Source organism: Artemia franciscana, chromosome 15, assembly GCF_032884065.1.
Source record: "Artemia franciscana chromosome 15, ASM3288406v1, whole genome shotgun sequence".
NCBI lineage: Eukaryota > Metazoa > Arthropoda > Branchiopoda > Anostraca > Artemiidae > Artemia > Artemia franciscana.
Genome location: NC_088877.1, coordinates 10218908 through 10244785, shown reverse-complemented (window position 1 = coordinate 10244785; position 25878 = coordinate 10218908). Strand labels below are relative to the sequence as shown.

The window sequence follows — 25878 nt, the reverse complement described above, 5'->3', positions numbered from 1 at the left end:
TGTCTCAAAGAGAAAATGACGACCGGAACACAGGGAATATAAATAACGACCGGGACACTCAATGAAAATTACAGACCGGGACACTGGGACACAAATGACGACCGGGACACAGGGATTATAAATGACGACCAGGACACAGTGACATAACTACAACGGGAGCGCCGGGGGGGAGGGCATAGGGGGAATATATAAATGACGACGGGGACAAAGGGAATATTTCATAAGCAATCACCATCTACAAAGCTCAAGGGCAATCATTAGAAAAATGCGGTATAGATCTGAATGCGGATTGTTTTTCCCATGGACAATTATATGTTGCATGTTCAAGAGTCGGTAAACCTGACAATCTATTTATATGCACACAATGGGACAACGAAGAATGTTGCATATTCGCAAGTTTTACGTAGTTAAAAACTTATATATATCTATCTATATTCACAGGTGGGACACAGGGATACAACTACAATGGTGCGTAACTAATATGGCGCGTAACGACTTACACGCAGGGGGGTGCTTGGGGGGGGGGGCGAAGCGCCACACCAACAGCTAGTATAGTATAAACTTATTCACGCTAATAATGAACAGCATTTTCTTAGCATACTCTCACGTCATCACCCTAATCAAGCTTTCTTTATTTTTCTTGATACTCTAGTAGAATCTACTCATATGAGCACAGATAGATTCTTCTCTTAAGCTGTTCGATTTATATTATAAGTGGTTCAGCGGTTCCGGTTATCTTGAATTTCCAAACAGGATGAATAAATTCAGTTTTTGATATACATATAAACAGCCTTGCCACCCCTAGTAGCTTATCGCTATTTCACTAAATTTATTGAAGAAATCATCTAAATAAACCAGAAAATCACAAAAGTCTAGTGATTTCTTTGTCAACGGGTCGGAATCCTGGCTTTGAACCAACAACAGCCAAAGACAATTTACTGACGTGGTTTTTTCTGTGTGGTGTGCTTATCTTCTTCTTCCAGCTTACCTTCGTCTTCTGCTTACCTTCCATGCTTAGCTTCCAAGAATAGAAAACAAGAAGGATATCCATTATACTACTACTAGGTTTTTTCGCTGGAAAATTGGATTTCAATGTATCAAATGTCTGATTATAAGCCTTACCCTAGTCAAAGGATTATATCTTTGTATTAGAGGGTTGTATTAGAGGGCAGCACACCTGATTTGCACTTTGATTTCTATTCAAGAAATATACTCTAATTCTAATTAATTCTAATGAATTCAAATTATTTTTAATCAAGAAATGTATTTTAGAGAAATATAAAAAAAACATATCTGAAAGAATTCAAAAACGGAAGACTGAAAAAGACTGAAGAAGCTTCTTCAAAACTTCAGCATTTGCAATTTTTTTATCTTTATCACATACATTATGATTGTTTAATTTTCAATTGTTTTCGGTTTAATTGCATGTTGTTTGATTGACCAGTAATTTTTTTTTTGGGAGGGGGGGGGGGGAATATATTTCTCAAAATCTAGTGTGGGTCAAAATGTGTTACAAAATCTAGGGGTTATTTGTCATGTTTTTTTTTTTTTTTTTGAAAATACCATAAAAGACATTTTTCAACGAAATACCGTCAGAAAAGCTATTTTTGAAAATCTAGGTGGGAGCAACATTTCTACGGGGGCACATGAGCCCCTAGAATTTTACTACTTCAATTTATCTGTTTTTTTTTTGTTTTTTTTTAAAGAGCAATAAAAATTACCCCTGCGTCCTCATAAGTGCTTGACCAATGAAAGAGCTGATTGTCATAAGACAGTGCTAGAGGTTTTCCAAGAGTTTGAAGATATTCCTAAAAGAAAAAATATACTTGAAGATGTATTTAAAGCCTTATCTGTCACACATTCATTTAAACTTTTACACTATCAGCCGTTATACCGTTGATGAAAACAAGTACAGTGGCGTTCGGTTTTATCTCTTATTAGATGTATGAAAAACAACTAAACCCAAAAAATACGACTAGTACTACTAACAACTTACGACAGCACTAAGCCGCCTTATACCAATGCTGCTACTCACGCTCCTCCTCTGTCCCAATCTATTCAAAGCTTGTCCAAGTAAATTCAGATAAAATGAAAAAAAAAATCTCAGAGCAGAAGAAGCTTTCCCCTGAAAAGTTACACAGAAACAGCTTCCATTTGTCAGCTCCTTTCGATGAAAAAAAATGACATAACTCATTAAATATTCTTTAACTTCTATCCGGACTTAAAGTTTCTTTCCTATATAATTAGTATCCAAGTTATTCAACAGTAAATGATTTTTTAAGTTGATTAAAATGATTTGAATTACATGAATACACTCCACTGTGTGAGTACACATAATGAACAATGTTGCTTAACAAAGTTAACATACCCTTACAGTACTAAGAAGAATGAAAATGAATTTTCAATATTGGTCTATATATTTCTGTAGATAAATTCCGACATAACTCTATTTCCGTAAAAATATATTAATATATATTACAACATTAATTTAAAATACGTTGTAATATATCTGTGAAATATACATTTGTAAATATATTTGTATGTAAGCATATGTAAATACATAGATATATGTGTAAAGTAATACATTAGTATGTTTCTGTAATCACCAGCCTTGTTGTAAATAAATAGAGAAATTGGAACACCAATTTTCAATAAGAAAATTCTTCTAAATGGAATTGTGCGATTTGTGGTTGTAGTTGGCATCAAGTATAAAAAAAATTGGTGGAAAATCAACAAAAATTAGTTAAAGACAAATAGCTCCTTAAGAAGGTGTAACTTTTTTCAAAGAGTCAACAGGTTGTTAGTAAAATTCAACTTTTAATTTCGTAACTTTTAACTTTTAGCTTCATAACTTTTAACTTCGTAGCTTTCAACTTTTAACTTTGTAACTTTTAACTTCGTAACTAAGTAACTTTTGAGAGTCAACAGGTTGCATATTTTTGAACGTTTAAGGACGAAAAGCGTTGCAAAATTAACTAGATAGCGTCGCTTTTTAATTTTCATGGTTCAATGTGGTAACACTATGAAAGTGTGATACCGCCCTAAAATTGGAAATTTGGAAATTTAAACTCAGTGACAAAAGAAACCGGAAGAGGCTAGGACGCAAATGTGGCAAAAAGTGGTCCAATTTTGCTAGACTGAGTTTTCAGGCTTATCCAGCCAGAAAAGGTCTAACCTTCCATGAATCCCTAGCCCTAAATTCAACAAAGACAAAAACATGCATAAATACGAATGCAAAATAAAGATATTTTCCTAATATTGTGGTGAAATGAAGTTATCGCCACCACGCCCTTTTAAAAAAAAAAGTGGCCTTCTTGTATTCTTTATGTATCATTGCCAAATACCATTAGCTTCTGATCATTCCGAAGAAAAGAAACTGAAACAATATCCTAATTCAAATGTTTCAAATATGCAAATTTCCAGTTCATTTGTGTAATTAAAAAGTTTTTCGGGGGGAATTTTTAGCTAGGATGGAATTACATAGGAGGAATTTTTCTGCTGGAAAGGTGTATTTTACATGGGAGTAACCTTCTATGGAGGGATTTTTCGTGGAAAGAAGGAATTTTCAATGGAGGGGGAGCCGCATTTCCTGGCATAATTTAAATAGAGAGATAATTTTAATAGAGAGGGGGCGATCTCTCCGAATAATTAATAATTTTTGGTCGTTTTAAGCTTTGACGCTGCTCCTTATTTTCGGTCGAAAAAAACTTTTTTTTAATTAATAGAGAAAAAATCAATGCTCTCTTTTGCTTATACAAAATCTTCTGACAGCCTATACTTGAATAGTTATGAAATCTTTCCTTCAAGTACCCGTGTGACGACTTGCGATTGTTTACAGATTATTGGTTGACTGGGAGTTATCGATTATACCCATCATCAGAGGTAATGCTCTAGTGTTGAGTAAAGTAAAGAGCCAAAAGGTTTCAACGTATTTTGTTTTTGTTTTTTTTTGTTTTTTCGGACAAACTTCATATGGATGTAGAGGTCAGACAAATATCAAAGAAAGGTCATTTAATTGGAAATTGGAAGCTCTAGTGCATGGATCAAAAAGATCAAGAAGTAATCTGCTCCCCCTCATCATTCTTTCCTGAAAACCAGTCCAAAAAAAAGTTGAGATGTGTTTTTTGTACAAAATATTTCAAAAGTCACATATCAACAGATCTTGAGCTGAAACAACCCACCAAAACCTCCTGGGAAGGGCTGTAAGCAATAAAAGCTGTTCTTTCGCTAATTTACAAGGTGTTTTATTCGAAAAATGGGGCACGTTTGATCCTGGGTTTCGAAAAGAGCTTATATTTTTATGATGAAACCTTTAGTTAATTTTTAGAGTTTGTCAAACAGAATCAAACACAGTATTTGCAAGCGGATTGTCCAAAGAATACATCAGCAATTGCTAAGGAAGTACTGAGTATATTAGGTTAAATACAAATGACCGAATGGGTTTTGGAGTTTTGACAGTAAAGGCGAAGAGGGCAGTAGACAAAAATCTGTTTGCAGTATGTTTTTTAGTTTATTTCAATATCAAATTCAACTCTTGTCGTTCCGAGGTTTTTTGATCCATCTATATCATCTTCTATCAATAATCTTTATGTTTGGTATGATTAATTAAATTGATTTTTGTTTATTTTAGGTTGCTTTCATACTTTGACAGTGATAAGAGAAACATGCATTTTCTCTTTATATACATGCCACAACCTTCTTATTTAAAGAAAAAAAAATATGGAAAATATAAATTAAGAACAAGAAAAAACCCTTCGGCCTTTTCCTATTGAAAACAAGCAAAGAAAAAACTATTTTGAAGTCGTCGCTACCGAAAACAAATTTTAAAACCCAATTGATACAGCCTCGCATGTATCTTAACCTTTTCTCGGTAACTATCATCACTGACTTGATTTGTCAGCCTTTTAAATTGGTACTGACGCCATTGTAACTGACGCAACCATTTAGTTTTGCTATGACGTCATTTGTTGTTTTGACAATGATTTTGACCTTATTCATCATCTTGTATGTGAAAATGCATATTTTGTCAAAGTTCTTTTTAAAATTGCATTTTGTTAAAATAAAAATAGCAAATATATCTTGTTTTCAAAGTTTGGTTAGCCTTATTGTTGAAACCTGTTACTGTTAGTAAATTTATCCATTACTGTTATTGTTGCCATACTTCACAATTACAAACTAGCGATATTTGTTATTTTAATTTGAAATTGATTGAAAATCGTTGTAAGAAAACAGAAATGACACATTTTGGTGATATAGTATTAGACGAAATTGCTTTAGAAGGGCTAGATGGCATCACCCTTTCAACCTTATGGACCCGCCTTAAAGCTAGATTGAAGACAGAAGATATCTGCTACGGGAGAGTGCCAGTTTCAAAAGAAACATACGAATACATCTGGGAAATATGCAGGGATGCGTCATCTATATATGCATATGTCCTCCCTGCTCCAAGACCTCACTTGGTTATTTTTCATAGATTTGTGTGTGTTGATGAAGAAGCAAGGATGCCTTGTGAACCTTCTGAGCCAGTCGAGGATATTTATCCAGTAAAGTCAATTGAAGACAAGCTAACTGGCAATCGTGGATCTTGTGCAGAGTATCATACACGTGTAGAGGTGACTCAAGAAATAAGGAACATGTCGTTTGAACAAGTCTCTCGAAAATGGGGGGATGCTTTAGTCCTGGTTGCCAGTCAAGTGAAGAGAAATCGTGCACTATTGGGCCCAAATTGGAACCCAACTTTTATTCTAAAAAGAAATGAATATTTAATATTGGAAAGAATTGGCCGAGCGCGATACCTTGGAGAGCTGAGTGTTGGAAAATTTGGGCTTGGAGCATTAAATATACCATTAAAGTCTTGTCACCACTATCGAAAGGAATTGTTGAAGCATAATCTCGTTACCAAACAGGGATTTTTCTCCAGAAATACCCAAGGGAATATAGTCTCATGCTTATTATTACATTTGACGAGATTCTTTACTGAACATGTTCCCAACCTAATGACCGGCTACATACATCTTGTGAAGCATCTTAAAACTATTCCAAATCATACTATTCCTACAGCGTATGCGAGAAATCAGGTTTCAATGCCTCTAAAAAATATGTTAAGGCTCTCAGGATTAAAAAAGCGCGTGCTGTCAATCAAGAGGGTGCCTTATCGTTCGGTATACCCTGCTGCCTCTGAAGTGGAGTATAGTCTTAAAGGAAAGGTTGGCGAGAAAACAATTAGCGTTTTGCAGTTAGTGGAACCCGATATTAGAGAACAGGATTTGTTGAAAACTCCTAATGACGATGAGGAAATGGAAGATGATGATGATGGTGTTGAAGGAATTTTGGATATGACAAGGATTGTAAGGAATTATAGGACAAGCCTAAGCCGACTTGCCTATGAAGTAATCCGTGAAGCGGGACCACAGGGATTGTCGCAGAGAGGACTTGAGAGTAAGTTAGGTCTTTCTAGTGAAAATTCAAGCCGTATTTTACTATACTTGACCAGGTATAAGTTCGTCAACCTTGTTACCTTACAAGTAAAGCGACAAAAAGTTTTTATGTACATTGCTCCTATGGAGAATGAAAATCAAATTTTATCTGACCTAAAACCCTCAATTTCTGGAACTTCAACCTATCAGAGACCAAGGCCACTACAAAAAACATCGAAGCAAATCTCCAAATGTTTCCCAGAATTAGAAATATCTTCATTGCAAGGAGAAATCAATGCTTATTTTGAAGATAAAACCTTAGAATTAGAAACTGGCGACCAGATCGTTGACATGGAAGGTGAAGAGTGTGAAGCGGAAAATGTTAGCATAGCGGAGCAGCCAGCTAAAGAGGGAATTGTTGTGGCTGAATCAATGGTAAATGACGTCTTAGTTACAGAAACAATGAATACTGTATATCAACGCATTAAAGAGAGAGTGACAAAGACTCTGGATGTAGAGAGCAAAGGTTTGCGGCTTATTACTAATTCAAAAAAAGAGCGTCTAGGTTATTTACGGGAAATAATAAATACGGAAATTGTTGTCTCTGGGTCTGTGTATCTTCGAAAAGAGATTATCAATCATGAAAAACAAAGTGGCAAATTCAGCTACGGGACTATTTGCAAGAAAACCCTTTGGAGCCTGTTAGCTGAGCTTGAACTTAAAGGTGAAATCTCAGTTTATTTTTTCCAAATATCTGGACCGAACAAACAAAATTCTGCTGAATTTATTTGTAAGAAAGGAGTTACAAAGGAACATGCTGAAATTAGAAGGGTTTTGGAGCAAACTTCACTTAAACTTTGTGCTTTGATGAGAAAGTCAGGTGTTAAAAGGTCGGCTATAATAGAGCTAGAAGAAGGGGTGCCACATTTGAATAAGCGAAGAAAAGCCAATGAAGAGAGAACAATTACTATATCAAGTTCACGCTCCGATGAAACTGCTAGACAGCGTGGAAGTAGGTGGAACAATTGTAAATTTTTCAAAAGGAAAGGTAAAAGCCAAACAATACCAGCGTCTGAAAAGATGAAAAGAAAAAGAGTTTCTATATATGATGAAAAGGACCAAATATCCCATGTGAAAATGACTAGTTTAAGAGTTAAGTGGTCGGAAAAAGAGGACGAGGCTTTGATGCTTGCGCAGGCAATTTCTTGTTATCTCTCTCTTAATAACATGAGCGTTCGGAATAGACTGGTTCCAGGGTTTGCTGTGCGTGACATACTTCATAAAGTATTACCTGAAATTGCCAAAAACAAAACAGCAAGCGCCTGTACAAGGAGGATCAAATTTTTTATTAAAAATCAATCGCTGCTATTTTCTGAAGCAAACCTGATTAGTGAAAAATTATCATGTGACCCGGAAATTAACAAGAAATACCCACCTATTACAGATGTTCGAACAAAATTCAGTGGTAGAGAAAATAACAACCAAGAGCTATATAATCGTTTTATGGATCTATTCATTTATCTCTACTCAAGACTAAAGGATCGTCCGATATTCATGCTTACAATGCTCCTGGGTAGCTCTGTTTCTCTGCCAAACACACTTCACGAATTCCATAGCTGCTATGAAATATCGAATCCAGTCACTCGTTCCTTATCTACTCACCAACACCAGGTAGTTCAAAACGACTATGATGTGACACAACTTTCGCTTCAGTCTGTGATTTTTAGCATTTATATGAATGTTGACGAGATGTCCAGAGCTTGTCAACTTCATGACATCTGTGAAAGGTATACACATGTCGTGACACGAGAGCCTATCAATAATCTTAAAGCTTCTGGAGTTCTCTCAAAAGTGAAAAATTATGAAAAGACAGCTAAGACTGTTGCATTTTGTACTAATATGAAGTATAGAATATCCACAAAATTAATACATCAGCTGAGAGGCAAGTATCAAAGTGATTTTTTCGCCACTGTCGATGCAGACGCCTTTACGTCTAGAAATATAAAGAGTGTATATGAAAATTCTTCACAGCTGTCTCTTGACGAGTATCAAGATGTTAGTCAGAAGGAATCTGGATTCAACACTATTTACACATTTGCAGAGACTATATTCAAATTCAAGTCTATAGTTGAGATCCCTGATGAGCTGATTGTATTAAATCCAGACCAACTTTCCAAAATTGACAATTTTGACGAAATTTTTAAACAGCTTGAAGTAACTTTAGTTAAAATGGGAATGGACAAAGAAAAAGCCAGATCTGTTCTAGAAGCTGAAAAGCTCTTTTATCCAAAGAATGCTATGAATCAGGAAACGATATCATTTGACAGAATTACTGAAAGAGAAAATCTACAGGAAGAGAGCGTACCTATACTGCTTACAAATAATGTATCTATCATAAACCAGACTCGTAAAGATACTAATTTAGTCAATCGTCTACTAAATGCCGTCACTAAACATCTGACTTTGTCAACAGACAGTGACCACTTTGTCATAAGAGCATGTCCACTTAATGTGAATATTTTACCCCATGGAGAAAAGAATCTACCCGCTCTGTCACTTTTTATTGATGATGGAGAGTTGAAAAGCACCAAAAAGTGCCAAATGACTGCTACAGTTAGGGAAAAGTCTAAGATTGAAGAAATGATCATTTCAAAATCTCGAGTGAAATGGACAAAAGAAGAGATAAAAGAACAGTTAGAAGAACTTACGAAAGAATTTGTACGTGTTGAAGCTGTTATCCATGAAGTTATTGCCTATATCGCCTCGAAAAAGGCTGTTGGTGTAACTAAATTGGAAGTTACAGATGAGTTTTATTTAATCCCAAAACCTGAGTTGGCAAGGATTATATTGAAATTACTTCAGCAAAAACTAATTTACAAAGTTGGAAATACATGTGTTCGATACATTAGCTACAAATTTGCTACAAAATGGGCTTTCACTTATCATCTAAAAAGTCAGAATAGAGAGACGCTTCCGTCCTTGAATCCTGAGAAAGGTAAACAAATGTCGGAAATTAATGAGGCTCCAAGGAAAGGGAAAAGGTTATCGAAAGAGGCCGTGGAGCCAGAGGAAAAACAGAGGCTTCTGCCAGCGTATGATAAATTTTTCGTAATACTACGTCCATGGATTAACGTTGATGGATCAGTAAATTGGCCAGGACTATCATTTATGCTTCTTTCCATTTTGAGTCACATTATGGATAGACCTGGAGCGACTATGACTGAAATTGCTGATAATTTTCTACCATCTTTGGTAAACATCATTACATATGATTTGATTGAGATACTTGAAGAGATCCATTGCATCACACGATATGTCATCATGAAACAACCAGTTTCTCTGTTTTCCAAAAACAATTTGATCCCTGAAATCCGCCCTGTAAATGAATTAGACCTAGAGAAGGAAATACAAGTTGAAGCAGCACCAGAGTCAGCCGTTAAGCTTGCTTTACTTATGCATGGGTCTTTTAGTTCTCACACAAGTTATAAATGTTTGTGCCACTAAAATCCTTTGTTAGGATTGACTAGTGTTGTTTGATATTATCAGACAAAAGTTTGATATTTTCAAGCAAGACTTTGAGAATACCAAACAATTTTGGTAGTGCCATGCTAAATTTTAATAGTATCTGACAAGTTTTGATTTCACCAGATGATATTTTGGTAATGACAAGTAATATTTCGATAATACCATGCGAGATTTTGTGAATAACTTGCAACACTTGTGTAAAATATTTGTATAACCAGAGAGGATTCTTACTATTTCTGACAGTAATCAGTAATAATAGACAAGATTTTGATAATATCGCCCAATATTTTGATTTCACCAGATGATATTTTGATAATAACAAGTAATATTTCGATAATACCATGCGAGATTTTGTTAATAACATGCAACACTTGGAAAATACTATGTAAAATATTTGTAAAACCAGAGAGGATTCTTACTACTTCTGACAGTAATCGGTAATAATAGACAAGATTTTGATAATACCGCCCAATATTTTGATTTCACCAGATGATATTTTGATAATAACAAGTAATATTCCGATAATACCATGCGAGATTTTATTAATAAATTGCAACACTTGTGTAAAATATTTGTATAACCAGAGAGGATTCTTACTACTTCTGACAGTAATCAGTAGTAATGGACAAGATTTTGATAATACCGCCCAATATTTTGATAGTACTGGGTATGATGGTTGAGAATACCAGACATGGTTTTGATAGCACCATGTAGCATTTTGAAAACATCAGATAGTACAAGAAAATATCTTGTTAATATTAGGTAAGATTTTGTAATACCAAGCATATTTGGTAGTATCAGGCAATAATTTGAAAATGAGATGCTAGATGTTTGATAGTATCTGAAAATTCTTGATGATGACTTGATTCTTGATTCTGACTTGATTGATGATGACTTGATTCTTGATTCTGACTTGATTGATGATGACTTGATTCTTGATTGAATTGAAAAATCTTGATAACAAGATTTTGAAAGTCTCAATAATAGCAGAAACGATTTTGGTAGCATTATTATAAATTTTGGTAATAGTGGTTATAACTTTAATATATATCATATTAGATTTTGGTAAGAGTGGTCATGACTTTGATATAGTAATTTCAAATATTTATTCTACAGCCTTTGTGATTCAGGGGTCATTCTTAAGGAATTGTTACAAAATTTAGGCTTTACTCTAAAGAAAGAGATATTGACAAGGGGGCGAACCCCCTCATATACTTAGTAAAAACATACGAATATAGAAGTTCGTTACGCAAGTTAATTCGTAAGTTACGTATATTTTTACTAATAAAAACGTTCATAAAAAATTAAAAGTTCTAGTTGCCTTTTCAAGTAACCAAAAAATTGGAGGGTAACTAGGCCTCCTTCCCTGCTTTTTTTTTCTCAAAATCGTCCAATCAAAATGATGAGAAAGCCATTTAGCCAAAAAAATTAATTAATATACAAATTTCGTTTTAATTATTCATGTGCAAAATCAAAACATGCATTAATTCAAAAATGTTCAGAAATTAAATTAAAAAAAAACAAGTTTTTTAAACTGAAAGTAAGGAGCGATATTAAATCTTAAAACGAACAGAAATTACTCCTTATATGTTAGGGGCTGTTCCCTCCTCAACGCCCTGCTCTTTACACTAAAGTTTATTACTGTTTTAAAAAGTAGAGTTGAGAGAAAGAGTCAAACTTTAGCATTAACTGGCCATTTTCAAAATTGTGCTATGAAATTTTAGTATTTGCTAGATCCTCTTTTTTATTTTTGATATTTAAATCTTGTCCCTAGTAGGCTAACAGTGGTTAGTAACAGATTCAAACCACATAAACGGAGTGGGGGGGGGGAAATATACTAGAATTACTTTTTAACCAATTAAGTACATCAGTCTAATTGTAAAGATTAAAACTAAATGGAAGTTAATGCCAAATGTCTAAGAAATAAGAGGGGCAGCTGCTCCTGCCCAGGCCTATAACCAACACTGGCAGTGGTGGTATTATTTTTCAGATGGGCTTGAAACTTGGTGGCACTAATTATAATTATGAAAGGCCTTAAGTAATTGTATCAGTACCTGAGCCTTGCCTCTAATAGCTCCAATAGTCATGATAGCCGAAAAATGTCCTTTGCCCAAACAAGCAATCTGTCGCAGGTTAACCGTTGGGATTGGATGTGGACCAACAGCAATTGTAAAAACCCTGATGTCTGAAGTCCTGGGGTCTTCACTGTATTTCTTCATAATTTCTGTTGGATGTTGTGTCCCACCGTCACTAAGAAGAAAAATTGCCCTGTTACAGCCGGCTCCATCATAGAGGTAATTCTTCCTTCGGTACTAGAAAAACATACACGTTAGAAGTTTCCCTATAACGCCTGTCCCATCATAGTGGCTAGTGCTCCTCCCGTGAGTGATGCCCTATTTCGAGCAATTTTCAAGAGTATAGATAGATAGATAGATAGATAGATTTATTCACACTATAAGCCCAATTGGGCCATGGTGACATACACAAAACAAGTGAAAAACATACAGCAACAAACATAGACTGAAAAGACATTAAACTAATTATTTAAGAAAACATCACGATACCTCATACCTACCCGGACGAACTTTCCAATATTATTTATAGTTGAGTAACACATGCTTCTCAAAATTTCCGAAATCCAATCTCTCCCACTAACCTCCTTACCAAAATATTTCCAAGCGCAAATCCCTCAATTCCCTACAATCCCCTAAAAAATGTTGCAAACACTAAAGTAAAACAGTTCAAAATAGGGATGAAACCTTTTATTGACAGTGAACAGATACAAAATTTAACTGGATATTTCGAACACATATACAGTGTTCATCACTGTATATGTTCACTGTCAATAAAATGGTTTCATCCCTATTTTGAACTGTTTTACTTTCGTCATGGAAAGGCACTGTGGTCTTCGAAGTTATCTACGTTGCAAACACTCATCCATCTCTCCACACATAGGGCAACTGTAAGGACCATCCCTCAATCCATTTCTCCCAAAATGTTTCCTACGTTCTCCAAGAGGCATAAAATTTCCCCTTACATACATAACCCATTTCAAATCATCCAGGGCCAAACCCATTTTAGATAAATTTCTTCGCCCCAGTTCTCCTTGACCTCGGCATATACTTTAGCAGTCCTACATCGCTAATTTCCTTGATACTGCTTTTACTTAACAATCCTAGTAGTCTATTTCCCATACTTTCTACTATCTTGAGATGTTTCTTCCATTTTCCATCTGACGAAAGCCTACTTGTTATAATCACGTTTTTTCACTATCACTATTAGTCGCAAGTTTCTTAGAAGTAACCAACCCAACTAGCCAACCCTGAAAACGTCTGTACACTTCCCAATAACCATTGCTATATGCAAACACTGGTCAAAGTTTGTAACTTGCAGCCCCTTCCACAGGGACTGTGGGGGAGTAAGTCGTCTCCAAAGACATAGTTATAAGGTTTTTCGACTATGCTGAATAAAATGGCTATCTCAGAATTTTGATCTGACGACTTTGGAAAAAAATGAGCGTGGGAGGGGGCCTAGGTGCCCTCCAATTTTTTTGGTCACTTAAAAAGGACACTAGAACTTTTCATTTTCTTTCGAATGAGCCCTCTCGCAAAATTTTAGGACCACTGGGTCGATACGATCACCCTTGAAAAAAAACAAAAAAAAAACAAATAGACACGCATCCGTGATAGGGTTATCTGATACGCTGAATCTGATGGTGTGATTTTCGTCAAGATTCTATGACTTTTCGGGGTATTTCCTCCTTGTTTCTAAAATAGGGCAAATTTTCTCATGCCAGTAACTTTTGATGGGTAATACTAAACCTGATGAACCTTATATATTTAAAATCAGCATTAAAATGTAATTCTTTTGATGTAACTATTGGTATCGAAATTCCGTTTTTATAGCTTTGATGACTATTGAGCCGGGTCGCTCCTTACTGCAGTTCGTTACCATGAACTGTTTGATACGGTACCAGATAAAAACATTAAATTGATTACTGCAATGTACGACATTAATACTGTCACTGTTAAGGTAGGAATTGAGATTTTTTATTAAATCAGGAGCATTAAATGGAAAGAAGACACGTTTTTATTGTACCAGAAAATATTTGCAAAACTTTGGAAACATGCAAAATTTTGTTAACAACTTGCAAGATTTTGATAATACCATTTAAGGTTTTGATAATACCAGTAAAGTTTTTCATTATTACCAGTCAAGATTTAGACAATACCATTTAAGGTTTTGATAATACCAGTAAGGTTTTTCATTATACCACTCAAGATTTTGATAATACCATTTAAAGTTTTGATAGTACCAGTAAGGTTTTTCATTATACCAGTCAAGATTTTGATAATACCATTTAATGTTTTGATACCGATCAAGATTTTAATATTGTCGTGCAAGATATTTGATAATATGAGACAAGATTTTGATAATACCACACAAGATCTGCGTTATTCTGGGTAATAAATCTTACTATGTGCAGATACGATTATCAAGTTAATATAGAATAGTATTCAATTAAGTTTTCTGTTATAGCACACACGATAAAACACCATGTAAGGTTTTGATAATATCAGACGCGTTTTGATTTTACCAGAAAATACTTTGTTAATACCTGTTAAGATTTTGATAATGCTATATTCCTTAGTAAATTCTATCCCCACTGCAAATTTCCACCAGAAAATTTAATAAAAGTATTTTTGCCTGAAAATGTTTCCTTAGCAGACTTTTTAGTAACTAAGACTTAGATTTCAATAACTTTTACCACTGTTATTATTACTGCTACTGCCATTACATTACTTCTTTATTCTGTATACATACAGAATATATTCTGTATACATTATATACATTACATTATTATACATTACATACATTACATTACTTCTATATACATTACATTATTTCTATATTCTGTATTCTTGAATTTTCTCTATTTTGTTCAAGAATGAAATAGCAAAACACCATCCTCGACATTACGGGCTGGGTGAAGATTTGTGTTTGGTCGCTCGGACACTTTGTTGAACTGAGACTCCAAAGGGCACGCTGGCACCAAGGAAAGGGGCCAAAAATAATTACTAATTTTGTTGTTAGTTGAGAATTTAAGAGAAAAAGCTGTTTCATTAAGTAGCCGAAGTATAACTTCTCTTTCTGGCTATAATTTTTAATAAATGTTTGTGTTCTGAAATAAAATTTCTGTGAAATAAAAGAGGCGAAATTTAAGTTTTCATATACGTTACATAGGTAAGATGATATTCATAAGGCCGGAAAGGTGTGAACTAGCATCTATAATAATTACCTTATGTTTATTACATATAATTTGTATTTATTTTAATAAATTTGATTTATTCTGACTGTATTTACTTGGTTTTCAGTAAGGAACATTCTCTTTCGAAATTTCTGACTCTACAGCACAGTCTTAAGCAGAGCCTTCCATGCTTGAACTACAGGGATGCTAGTACCTATAAGCTTCATTAAAGACTTACACTGATGAAGCTTTCATATGCGAACTTCAGTGCATTTCCATAATGTTCTTTATCGCCAGGAGTTAAGAGGTCAATAGCCTCATGGAATATTTGCTTGTTTGCAGAAGTTGCTTGCACCAGCGAAGAAAAACATGGCACCAGCCAGGTAGCATTCATTGTAAACTAAAAAAAAAATAGATTGGTTAAAGGGCAGAACAATACATCTAAACCAAAGCAGCTCTCCACTGAAGGAAGCATCCAAGATATTTTTCAAGGGGGGATAATTTTTCCTGGGAAGGGGGTTACAAAAGATTAAATCAAAGATTTATTTACAGGAATTTTTGGTACATTTTTCCGAGTCAGACAAAATTATTGAGCGGGGAAGCGAATCTGGTAATATGACCTTGCATCTGCTATAATATTCATCTGGTATTGATTTTAATTAATTAGATTTATAGTTACTGTATTTAACGGACTTTAAATTAGAAATAACGTTCTAGAAAAATCCTGTGGCAAAACCATAAATTTTATCAACTCCCATTTAATATTACGAATCTCTGTACGTGGATCAAAATAGGAATCTTTCCAATCGTGCAAAGACATGGAAAATTTGAGATTTTGAAAATGCTCCAGTATTCAATGCCCTTGTTTTTCATTTCCACCCTTGTTTCAAGATTTAAACCTATCTTCTCTGGGGCACTTAATATCTGTAGGCTATATAAGAAAAGAATTATGTTCACAATAGAGACCTTCACAAGAACTTACTATTAAAATAGTCATTTATTTGAAAATATACCCATCGTTGAATACAGCCTATTGTGACTAGTTAGAGCTGCTTATTGGAGAAGCTCAGTTACTGTGCTCTGTTACTTACTGTTGTGCTCAGTTACTGTAACTTAGGACAGCAAAATCAATTTTATGCAAATAGTTTTAAAACTGGATGAAACAACGAAATTCTTGTTATCTAATTGTCCCTTTCTTTCAAATTCTTCACATAGTTTCCAATTACTGTTGCTGCTTTATTCTGTAGCACTTGTACACACTTCTAATTAACATAAAAGTTGCTACTCTACACAACACATCCATAAGATATATTTGGGTGGATGACTGCAAAATATATCGTGTCAAGAGTATGTTCTGGCAGAATATGCTTCAGTATGGGGAGAATTTCCACTCCACGTGCAATTTTTGCGGATCAAAATTTTTACGTTTTTTTGTGAAATCTGATCGTTTTTCCAAAAATCGTACGATTTTTACCAAGTCTTAGAATCAATTTGTTAGCTCAGGTACCCTAGTGACATTGCTTGTGCAACTGGCTTTTCACACATTAAGACTTTACTGTTCAAATCAGCAGAACCACCCACTCTTAAGAACGTCAGTAAAAAGGTCTTCTTTGAATCAACTCACAAGAACCTTAAGCTCCTCCTTGAAATACCTCTAGTCATTTGGGAACATAGTTAGCTTTTGCTATTGAATCCTCAACTGATTTTGCAAATACTGTTAGCAAAGTATCATCCACATAGAAATTAATATTTACATCCTGCAGATGAAAGAGGTAAGTAAACTAAATAAAATAAAGAGTCCAGAAGAGAGCACATCATACTTCACAGGAAAATACGATGAGACTGCATCATTTAAAAAACCATTGAGGGACCTACCATAAAAATAGCTCTCAAACCATCTTAAACAAACTCTATTTAGTCCAAGACTTTTCATTCAATGAAGCAATACCTCCAGTCTTTAATGAACAGTATTAGCTTTTACTATTATATCATTGGCTGATTTTGCAAATAAAAGCGCATCGTGTCCACATAAACTAGATAAAATAAAGGACCCAGCATAGAGCCTTGAGGTAAACCATACTTAACAGGAAAACACGATGAGACGACATCATTTAAAATAATTTTAAGGGACCTACCATGAAGATGGCTCTCAAACTATCTTCAACAAACTCCATTTATTCCAAAACTTCTCGTTCAATGAAACAACACATGGTTGTCAACCGAGTCAACCGCTTTTCTAATGTCAATGAAAATAGGCACCTGAGTTTAATGCACAGTTAACCCTTTAAACCAGGCAAAAATATTAGTTGTACCAAAAATAATAGCTGAAATGGGAAAACAAATCCTTAGAGTTAAAATCTTACTCTTGTAGAAAAACCTTTTAAGAAAAGTTATTACAGAAAGATTTTTAATTTATCCTGATAGACAGATATACAAAGATTATCCTACTTAGAAAATGACGAATTGTACTTTTTGATCTATGGCGCAAAATAAGCAAATAATTAACTTAATAGGTTTAAATAAAACACGTTTCAATAATGTTAGTTATTTATTTTTATAAAAATTATTGTAATAAGATAATTGAACGTGAGGTTACTATCATTACCAGATTCTCCCTCTAACTTAACAATGCTGACTATTAACCCTAACTAACAAACCTGAGCAACATTGAAAAAGTCATTTTCACCAAGTGTCCCAAGAATTGTTTTTACGGTAATCTTCATTATTTCAAATGAAGGTCCATGAATGCTTCCACTCCTACAAGAAAAGAATAAATTTTAGTTCTAAAGAATCAATACACAAACAAAGCAATAACTAAATAAGTGACCAGCGGAACTAATTGAGGCGGGTACCTATGCCTCCTCACCCTAGATTTTAAAAAATTCTCTTTTGGACACTTTCATTGAAAAATAAAGCAAATTTGTCCCATTGAAAAGTAAATTTTGCCTTACTCCCTGAATTTTCATGGATTGAAGCGATTCTGTGAAATTTTCTTCTTTTTTAAGCGCATAGTATGACTGACACATATCATTTGTCTAGGTAAGAGTACATCTGTGTGTCCAGAAGGCTTTGCATACCCTTATAGGAATATACCCTTATAGGGACTGTAGCAATGATACCCTTATAGGGTCTTTTATAATTCTCATAAAGATATATACACAACCAGAAACTTCTTGTAAACAGTGGGACTGGATTAAAACAGGCTTTCTTTTATATTTATCTCCTTTAAGAAAATGCCTAAATTTTTATTTCCCATTCCTTCCTCAAAAACAATTACCTTATACTTTTACTAAGAAGTATCTTTACCGAGAATAATTTAAAACATTTACCACAAAATCAGTTTTTTCAAAAAAAAAGTTAAGAATTCCGTTAAAAAAAAGAGCAAAAATCGAATCAAATAATCTACCAAGCATACAAGCTACCACAAATCAGTGTCAATAAATGAAACCCAAAATTAACAAAAATTACAATAAATAACCGAGTCAAACTCAAAAGAAGCAGAAATTAAAATGAATAGGTTTTAAAACTCGTATGCTTTCTAAAAGCCAGAAAACAATTATCGTTTTAGTGAAAAAATTCAAGTGAATAGGCATTGTCAGTTTAACATACATATGCTGATATTTATTGCTAAAATCTTAATTAATGTTTGATTTCTTAAAGTTATAAAAGTGAAAACATTTAAAAGAATTATTTCAGTAAAGTGCAAATTGTATTCTGGCTTATATATATATATATATATATATATATATATATATATATATATATATATATATATATATATATATATATATATATATATATATATATATATATATATATATCTATTGCTAAAATCTTAATTAATGTTTGATTTCTTAAAGTTATAAAAGTGAAAACATTTAAAAGAGTTTTTTCAGTAAAGTGCAAATTGTATTCTGGCTTATAGAAAGCATAGGGGTTTTGAGCCCTACTCACGTTAATTTCTGCTTGTTTTGAGTTTGACTCGGTTACTTATTGTAATTTCTGTCCGTTTTACGTTTCATTCATTGCTGCTGATTTGTGTAGTTCGGTGTTTGGTATATTATTTGATTCTATTTTTGTTCATTTTTGTTTAATGAGCTCATTACTTGTATTAAAAAACTAATTTTGAGAAAATTTTCTTAAAATTAATTTCTGTTCGTTATATATTGACAGAGTCTTTTTCAGGGCAAAATAAAATAGTAGTTGGAATATTTTTGGGTTTTTCTTTAAAAATTTTATAGTTTGGCCTGCTATTTGTATGCTCGAGAAACTTTTCAGCAATTTTCAAAAACATAAACCCTTTTGAAAATCATAACTCAAACAGTAGTGTTTAATTAGTTCATATACATACTCTAGTTGACCTGATGAATAAATCTGTATACCATTCCCAGTAAATTATATCGATGCTCTTCCACAGCCTTGATAAACTTGCACTATTTTAATTTAGTAGAATTATAAGAGCATCAGTATTAATAGAAGTAGCCCCGAAAGTTTGAGCTTAATACCCTTAGTCGTTCTTGGTATATAGCTGAGATATCTTATTGTCAACCAGTTATTGGCAGACAGTGCGTTTTGATTTAATTTGAAAGATACACTTAGTTTTTAAGCATAATGCGAAAATTATATAACTTTGGGGGGTTGACCTACCCAATAACCCTTGTGATATATTTACTGGACCATTCAGCTATGCAGTACAAAATGGAATGATTTTGATCGGAAGGGTTTAGAAAATTATAAGCTAAAGAGGAAGACTGATTGCCCTTCAATCACTTTTGACCGTTAAGAGGGACCTATAACTTTTAATTTTCAATCAAATTAGCTCCTTTGAAATATCATTGATATTACTAGCTATGATAGAGCATCGCTGCCTATATCCTTAAATGCCCTATATCACTTTTATGCACATTTAATACCTGCATGAATACAGTTTTTTCGTTTAATTGAGACCCCCTCCCCCCGCTAGACATTCCCTAGAAGTTTCAACTTAATGTCATTAGCGTCATTACATTATCCGCAGAAGCAGCATTAAATATATGCCCAAAGTGTTTTCTAGCTAGTTCAAAATTTACAACCTATGAAGGTATGAAGGTGAAATTTTCGGAGAATATTTGTGATTTATGGATGACAGCCTATATTCCGTATGCAGGTTGTCAAAAAGGCATATCTTACGATCTTAGGAACAGTTTCGTTCCAGTAAAACGAACAGTAACGTTTGTTTTCTGAATTTTCAATATGAATGAAATATGAATGAATGAATGAAAAAAAACATTCATTCACTCATTCATATTTCATTCATACTGAAAAATTCCGAAAAAAAAAATCCCGTAGATTTTGGAAAATTCATTCCCCCCCCCCAAATTCTAGTGAATTGGTACTTCTGCATTTATTGTCTCTAAAGCCCAGTTTATACGTGTGCTTAGCCTGACATTGATGTCCAGTCTACGTTGCTATTTACCAATCATAATGTAATCCAGATTGGTCAAAAATAATGTCTAAACTTTTACCAAAGCGTGTTGGAGAATAGAACTTAAGTTGGTCTCTTTCTTCAAGTTAAATAAAAAAGCAAATTTTTCAACTAAATTTAAGGAGCAACATTAAGACTTAAAACGAAAAAAAAAACTTTTCCTTGTATGAGGAGAATATTTTTAAATTTAAAACTTCGATGGTTTTCTTTCCAGGGAGAAATTATCCATGGAGGAAGAATTTTCTGGGGTCTGGGAAATTTTTTTCGGGAGGGGGATATGTCAGACCTTGAACACGATAGGGCTTAATCGATGGCGACGAGTATTGAAAATAATATTATTTGGTGAAATTAAACAAAGGTTGATGCAAAACTGCACGTTGTCAAAGTATCAAAAAAAGGCGTATCTTAAGAACAGTTTCGTGTGTGAAATTAAAACTTACAATACTTGTTGTGGGGGATGTTGAACTTGAACTAACCAACAGACAATATTTAAATCATAACACTACTGCTTCTTCTCCTAAAACTACTACTAGTGCTGCTATATCTATTACTGCTGCTACTACTATTGCTACTAAGACTAAGATTACTACCACTAACTGTACTCCTACTGCTACTACTACTAATAAACCTAAGGGTGTTAAGACAAAAATTTTGGACAATATCGTAATTCTGTTGAAATAAATCGAAGCACACTACGGCTATATAGGTTGTCAAGAGGACTTATCAGCAATGCTTCAGAACCGGTTGATGGTATTAGGTTAAAATTTCTTCATTTATTAAAGGAGATGTTTGAAAAAAAGGCGCTATTTGCATACTGCTGCTAATGCTACTACTGTTACTACAACTGTTGCTACGCATAATTACTGAACCTTTCAAAAATACTGAAAAAAAGTTGATGTCTCAAAATGTTGTTTTGATGTTTTCTCAGGGAAAAGATGTGTGTGTGTGTGTGTTTGGGAGGGGGTCTCAAATCACTTTGACTCTTAAAAAGGGAACTCTGTTTTCTAATATAAAATAAAATGAGACCCATCTGAATTTAATGCGACCACCCATTCCATAAAAACCCTATGGGGTCTGGGAGGTCTTGCCAACCCCGAAGGCATTGTTATATGTTTGTTGGACCATTTTAAGCAAAATTGCCATCACACAGTTTCAATCAGTTGCATTTGGTAAAAAGTGGGGTAGTTGGGTAGGGCGGGGCTACTTGACCTCTGTCACTATTGGCTCTTAAAAGGGAACTAGAATTTTTAATTTAAATCAATTGAGCCACTTCTAAAGTTTATGGAAACATCCCTTCAATAAGAATCTTAAATGCGCCAGGGGCATAAAATATAATCCTCGCCCTCAGGCTCTGGTGGTTGGTATCTGCCTGAAAAGCCTTCTTATAAGATAGTTGGACTATTTTGAATATAACAGCTGTCAAAAAATATTTATTGGATACATCTCGGGAAAACACAACCTGTTTGTGTGTGTATGGGTGGGTTTGGGGCAGCTGCACTCTGATCACTTTGACTCTTAAAAAGGGCACTAGAACTTCTGGTTACCAATCCAATGAGTCCCCTCCAAAGCATATACAACCACCCTTTCTACAAGAGCCTTATATTTCTCCATGACATAACCTAAAACCCTTACCCTGAGAGCTCTACGGCGGATGTATGTCTTCTTCACAGACATAATTTCCGAAACCTCCGACTACGGTGAACAAAATTGTTATCTCCAAATTTTGAATGAAGGTGTTAAGAGAAATGATGAGCGTGAAGGGGTGGGGGGCTAGTTACTCTAAAATCGATTTGACTCTTAAAAAGGGCACTTATAATTTAAACGCCCTCCGTCCCTTTGACGCTTAAAAAGGAACTGGAACTCGCAATTTTCAACTAAATGAGTATCTTCTAAAGTTAAGGTACCATCCCTTCTATAAAAATTTTAATTTCCCCACCGCACACCTTACAAACCTCTTCCCTAGGCTTTGGTGGTTCGCATCAACCCCAAAAGCCTTATTATGTGATCTCTGGACTACTTTGAATAAAATGACTTTATCAAAAATTTGTATTCGCTGTATTTCGGGAAAATAAAATGTGTGTGTGGGGGGGGGGAGGGGTAACTACCTTATAAAAATTTTAATTTCCCCACCGCACACCTTACAAACCTCTTCCCTAGGCTTTGGTGGTTCGCATCAACCCCAAAAGCCTTATTATGTGATCTCTGGACTATTTTGAATAAAATGACCTTATCAAAAATTTGTATTCGATGTATTTCGGGAAAATATAATGTGTGTGTGGGGGGGGGAGGGGTAACTACCTTCTGATCACTTTTAATCTTAAAACGAGCTTTAGAAATTCAGATTACCAATCCAAGAAGTCCCCTCCAAGGGACATACAGCCACCTTTTCTATAAAAACCTTATGTTCCCCCGGCCATAACTTGCAACACTTTCCCTGAGAGCTTTGGGGGCAGGGATGTCTTCCTCAAAGACATTATTTCCAGACCCATTAAACTAAACAAAATTAATTTCTCCAAGTTTGGATTGGCTTGTCTTTGGGGAAATGTTGAGCGTGGGGGGCTGTTTACTCTCAAATACTTTCAATTCTTAAAAGGCACTATTATTTTTGATTTCAAATCAAATAGGCCCCATCTGAAGTTTATGAGACCACCCATTCCATAATAATCTTATATGATCTCAGGCCATGACTTACAATCCTATCCCCAGAGCACTGTGGGGTTGTATCAACCCTAGATGCATTGTTTCAGCTCTTTGGATTTTTTTTTAGGAAAATTACTATCTTACAATTTTAATCAGATTCATTTGGTGAAGAAGGGTAGTCAGGGGGTAGCTACCCTCCATCACCTTTGACTCTCGAAAGATAACTAGAACTTCCAATTTTTAATCAAATGAGCCTCCTCTAAAGTTTATACAGCCACCTCATGCATAATAACCTTAAACACTCCCTTGGAATAACTTACAAATCCTAGCCCTAGGCTCTAGGGTTTGTTTTACCCCTAAACCCTTTTTATATGATATTTAGACTATGTTGAATAAAATGGCTATCTTAAAATACCTATTAGATACTTTTCGAGACAATACGACGTGTGTCTGAGTGGGGGGGGGGCTGCCCTCCAATCACTTTGACTCTTAAAAAAAGCACAAGAAATTCTGATTACCATTCCAATTAGCCCATTCTGAAGTTACTGTGGCCATGCTTTCTATAGAAACCTTATTTGCCACCAGGGCACAACTTACAACTGCTGTCTTGAGGGCTGAGGGAATTTGTTATCCTCAAACACATAATTTCCGGATATTTCAAATATGTTCAGCAAAATGGCTAATTCAAAATTTTTATTGGAATTATTTGGGGAAATAATGGGCGGGGAAGGGGGTCAGTCGCCCACTGATCACTTTAGGCTAATTAAAAGGGCACTAGTACTATCAATTTCTGATCGGATGACCCAACCCTTTTTGAAGTTAACACTTTCTATAAAAACTTTATATGCCCCAAGGGCTTAACTTATAACCCTTGTCTTGAGGTCTGCAGTGGGGGGGGGGGTGTCATCCTCAAGAACATAATGTCCAGACCTTTTAAATAAGTCGAACAAAACGGCTATATCAATATTTTGGTCGGAAGTATTTGGGGAAATAATGGATTTGGGGGGAGGGGGCTGTGATTTTACCTGTGATTACTTTTGACTATTAAAAATGGTACTAGCCATCTAAATTTCCAATCGAATGAGCACTTTTTAAGTTTCTACGCAACACTTTCTAAAAAAAAACCTTATATTTCCCTAGGGCATAACTTACAACCTTAGCTCTCAGGGCTGTGGGGGGAAGGGGTTGTTATCCTCAAACACACAACCTCTGGACCCTTCTATGACGTTGAATAAAATGGCTATATCAAAATATCGACCGGAAGTGTTTGGGAGAATGATGGATGAGGAGAGGCACTCGCCTTCCAATCACTTTCGACGATTAACAAGGGCAATAGCTCTCAAATTTCCAATCAAATGAGCCTTTTTTGAAGTTTCTAAAACAGCACTCTCTATAAAAAAAAAACCTTATGTGCCCCCCAGGTATAACTTATTGCCTTTGCCTGGAGGGCTGTGGAAAGAAGGGGGTGTTATTATCAAAGATATAATTTCCGGACTTTTAAACTACGTTTAACAAAATGACTATCTCAAAGTTTCGGCTGGATGTCATTGGTAAAAGGTTGGGCGTGGAAGGGAGGTTAGCTGCCTTCCAATAATTTTCAACTATTAAAAAGGGTAGAAGCCCAATAATTTTCAATTTCCAATCGAATGAGCCCTTTTCGGTTGTTCATAGGCAGTGCCATTGTGATGCCTATGATAAGAGCCTCACTTATATATTAATCAGAATAAAAAAAAATTCAATTGCTGCTCCATAAAATAGTAACCACCTTGCTCTGTTTTTGGATTCAATAGTGAAATTAAAGCAGTAAGGTTTGTTTACTTTAAATGACATTTATTTTTTTCAAAATTAATGCTTCTCCTGTAAAATATATAGCTAAGACAATTCAAGAATTTCTTAACTAAACTAATTTGAGCCTTAAAGTGTTTCAAAAACTGAAATATCTTACACATCAAGAAGAATTATTATATCTTTGGGAGAGGAAAGTGTCTGTGCAAACCATAGGCGCTTTCTGGCGTCATAGAGATCCGGCACATGCGCCGCTGTCGTCCACCTATAAAGAAAAAGGGTTTTTTAGAGAATTCTAATGGCCAATAAAATCTTACTACCAAAAGTTATATTTGGTCTCTTAAGAGGCACCATGTGGGTAGGTCATGGGTACCTTCCCTACTTTTCCACGGAAATTGAAAACTACTGTGTTGTAATATCCTTTTTTGTTGTGTATATTTAACTGTTGAAATTTAACAAATTCCTAGATGATTTCAAAACTTTGCATCATGCTATTATATCCCCTGAAAAATTGTAAGAATGTGCAAAGCAAAAAAAATGAACATAAATTTTTAGACGAAGTCGATGAGTCAACTCAAATAAACATTTTTTTTTCTATTTGATTTCTTACTTTATAGGTGCAACAGCATTACTGGTGTAATTCATGATTACAATATTTAATAGTGGCCAAACTATTCAAGCTTTCATCACCATTTATATTAGCAAAGGGTAAAAATTAATCATAAATAAAGAATTGATAACAATAAATTTTAACACACATTTGCTTACTGAAAGTTGGCTCTTCTTACTGCAGGGCTACC

General features: G+C 34.6%; 1 protein-coding gene across 1 annotated transcript in view; it reads right to left on the bottom strand.

Moving 5' to 3' along the window:
- Positions 1-1721: 1721 nt before the first annotated feature.
- LOC136036031 (voltage-dependent calcium channel subunit alpha-2/delta-1-like) overlaps positions 1722-25878 on the bottom strand; it is a gene marked incomplete at its 3' end in the record, with an annotated part of 114995 nt that continues 90838 nt past the window's right edge. The window contains 5 exon segments of the mRNA XM_065717961.1: positions 1722-1808; positions 11996-12253; positions 15428-15589; positions 17847-17946; positions 25239-25343. Of these exon segments, the coding sequence (XP_065574033.1) occupies positions 1722-1808; positions 11996-12253; positions 15428-15589; positions 17847-17946; positions 25239-25343 (712 nt within the window).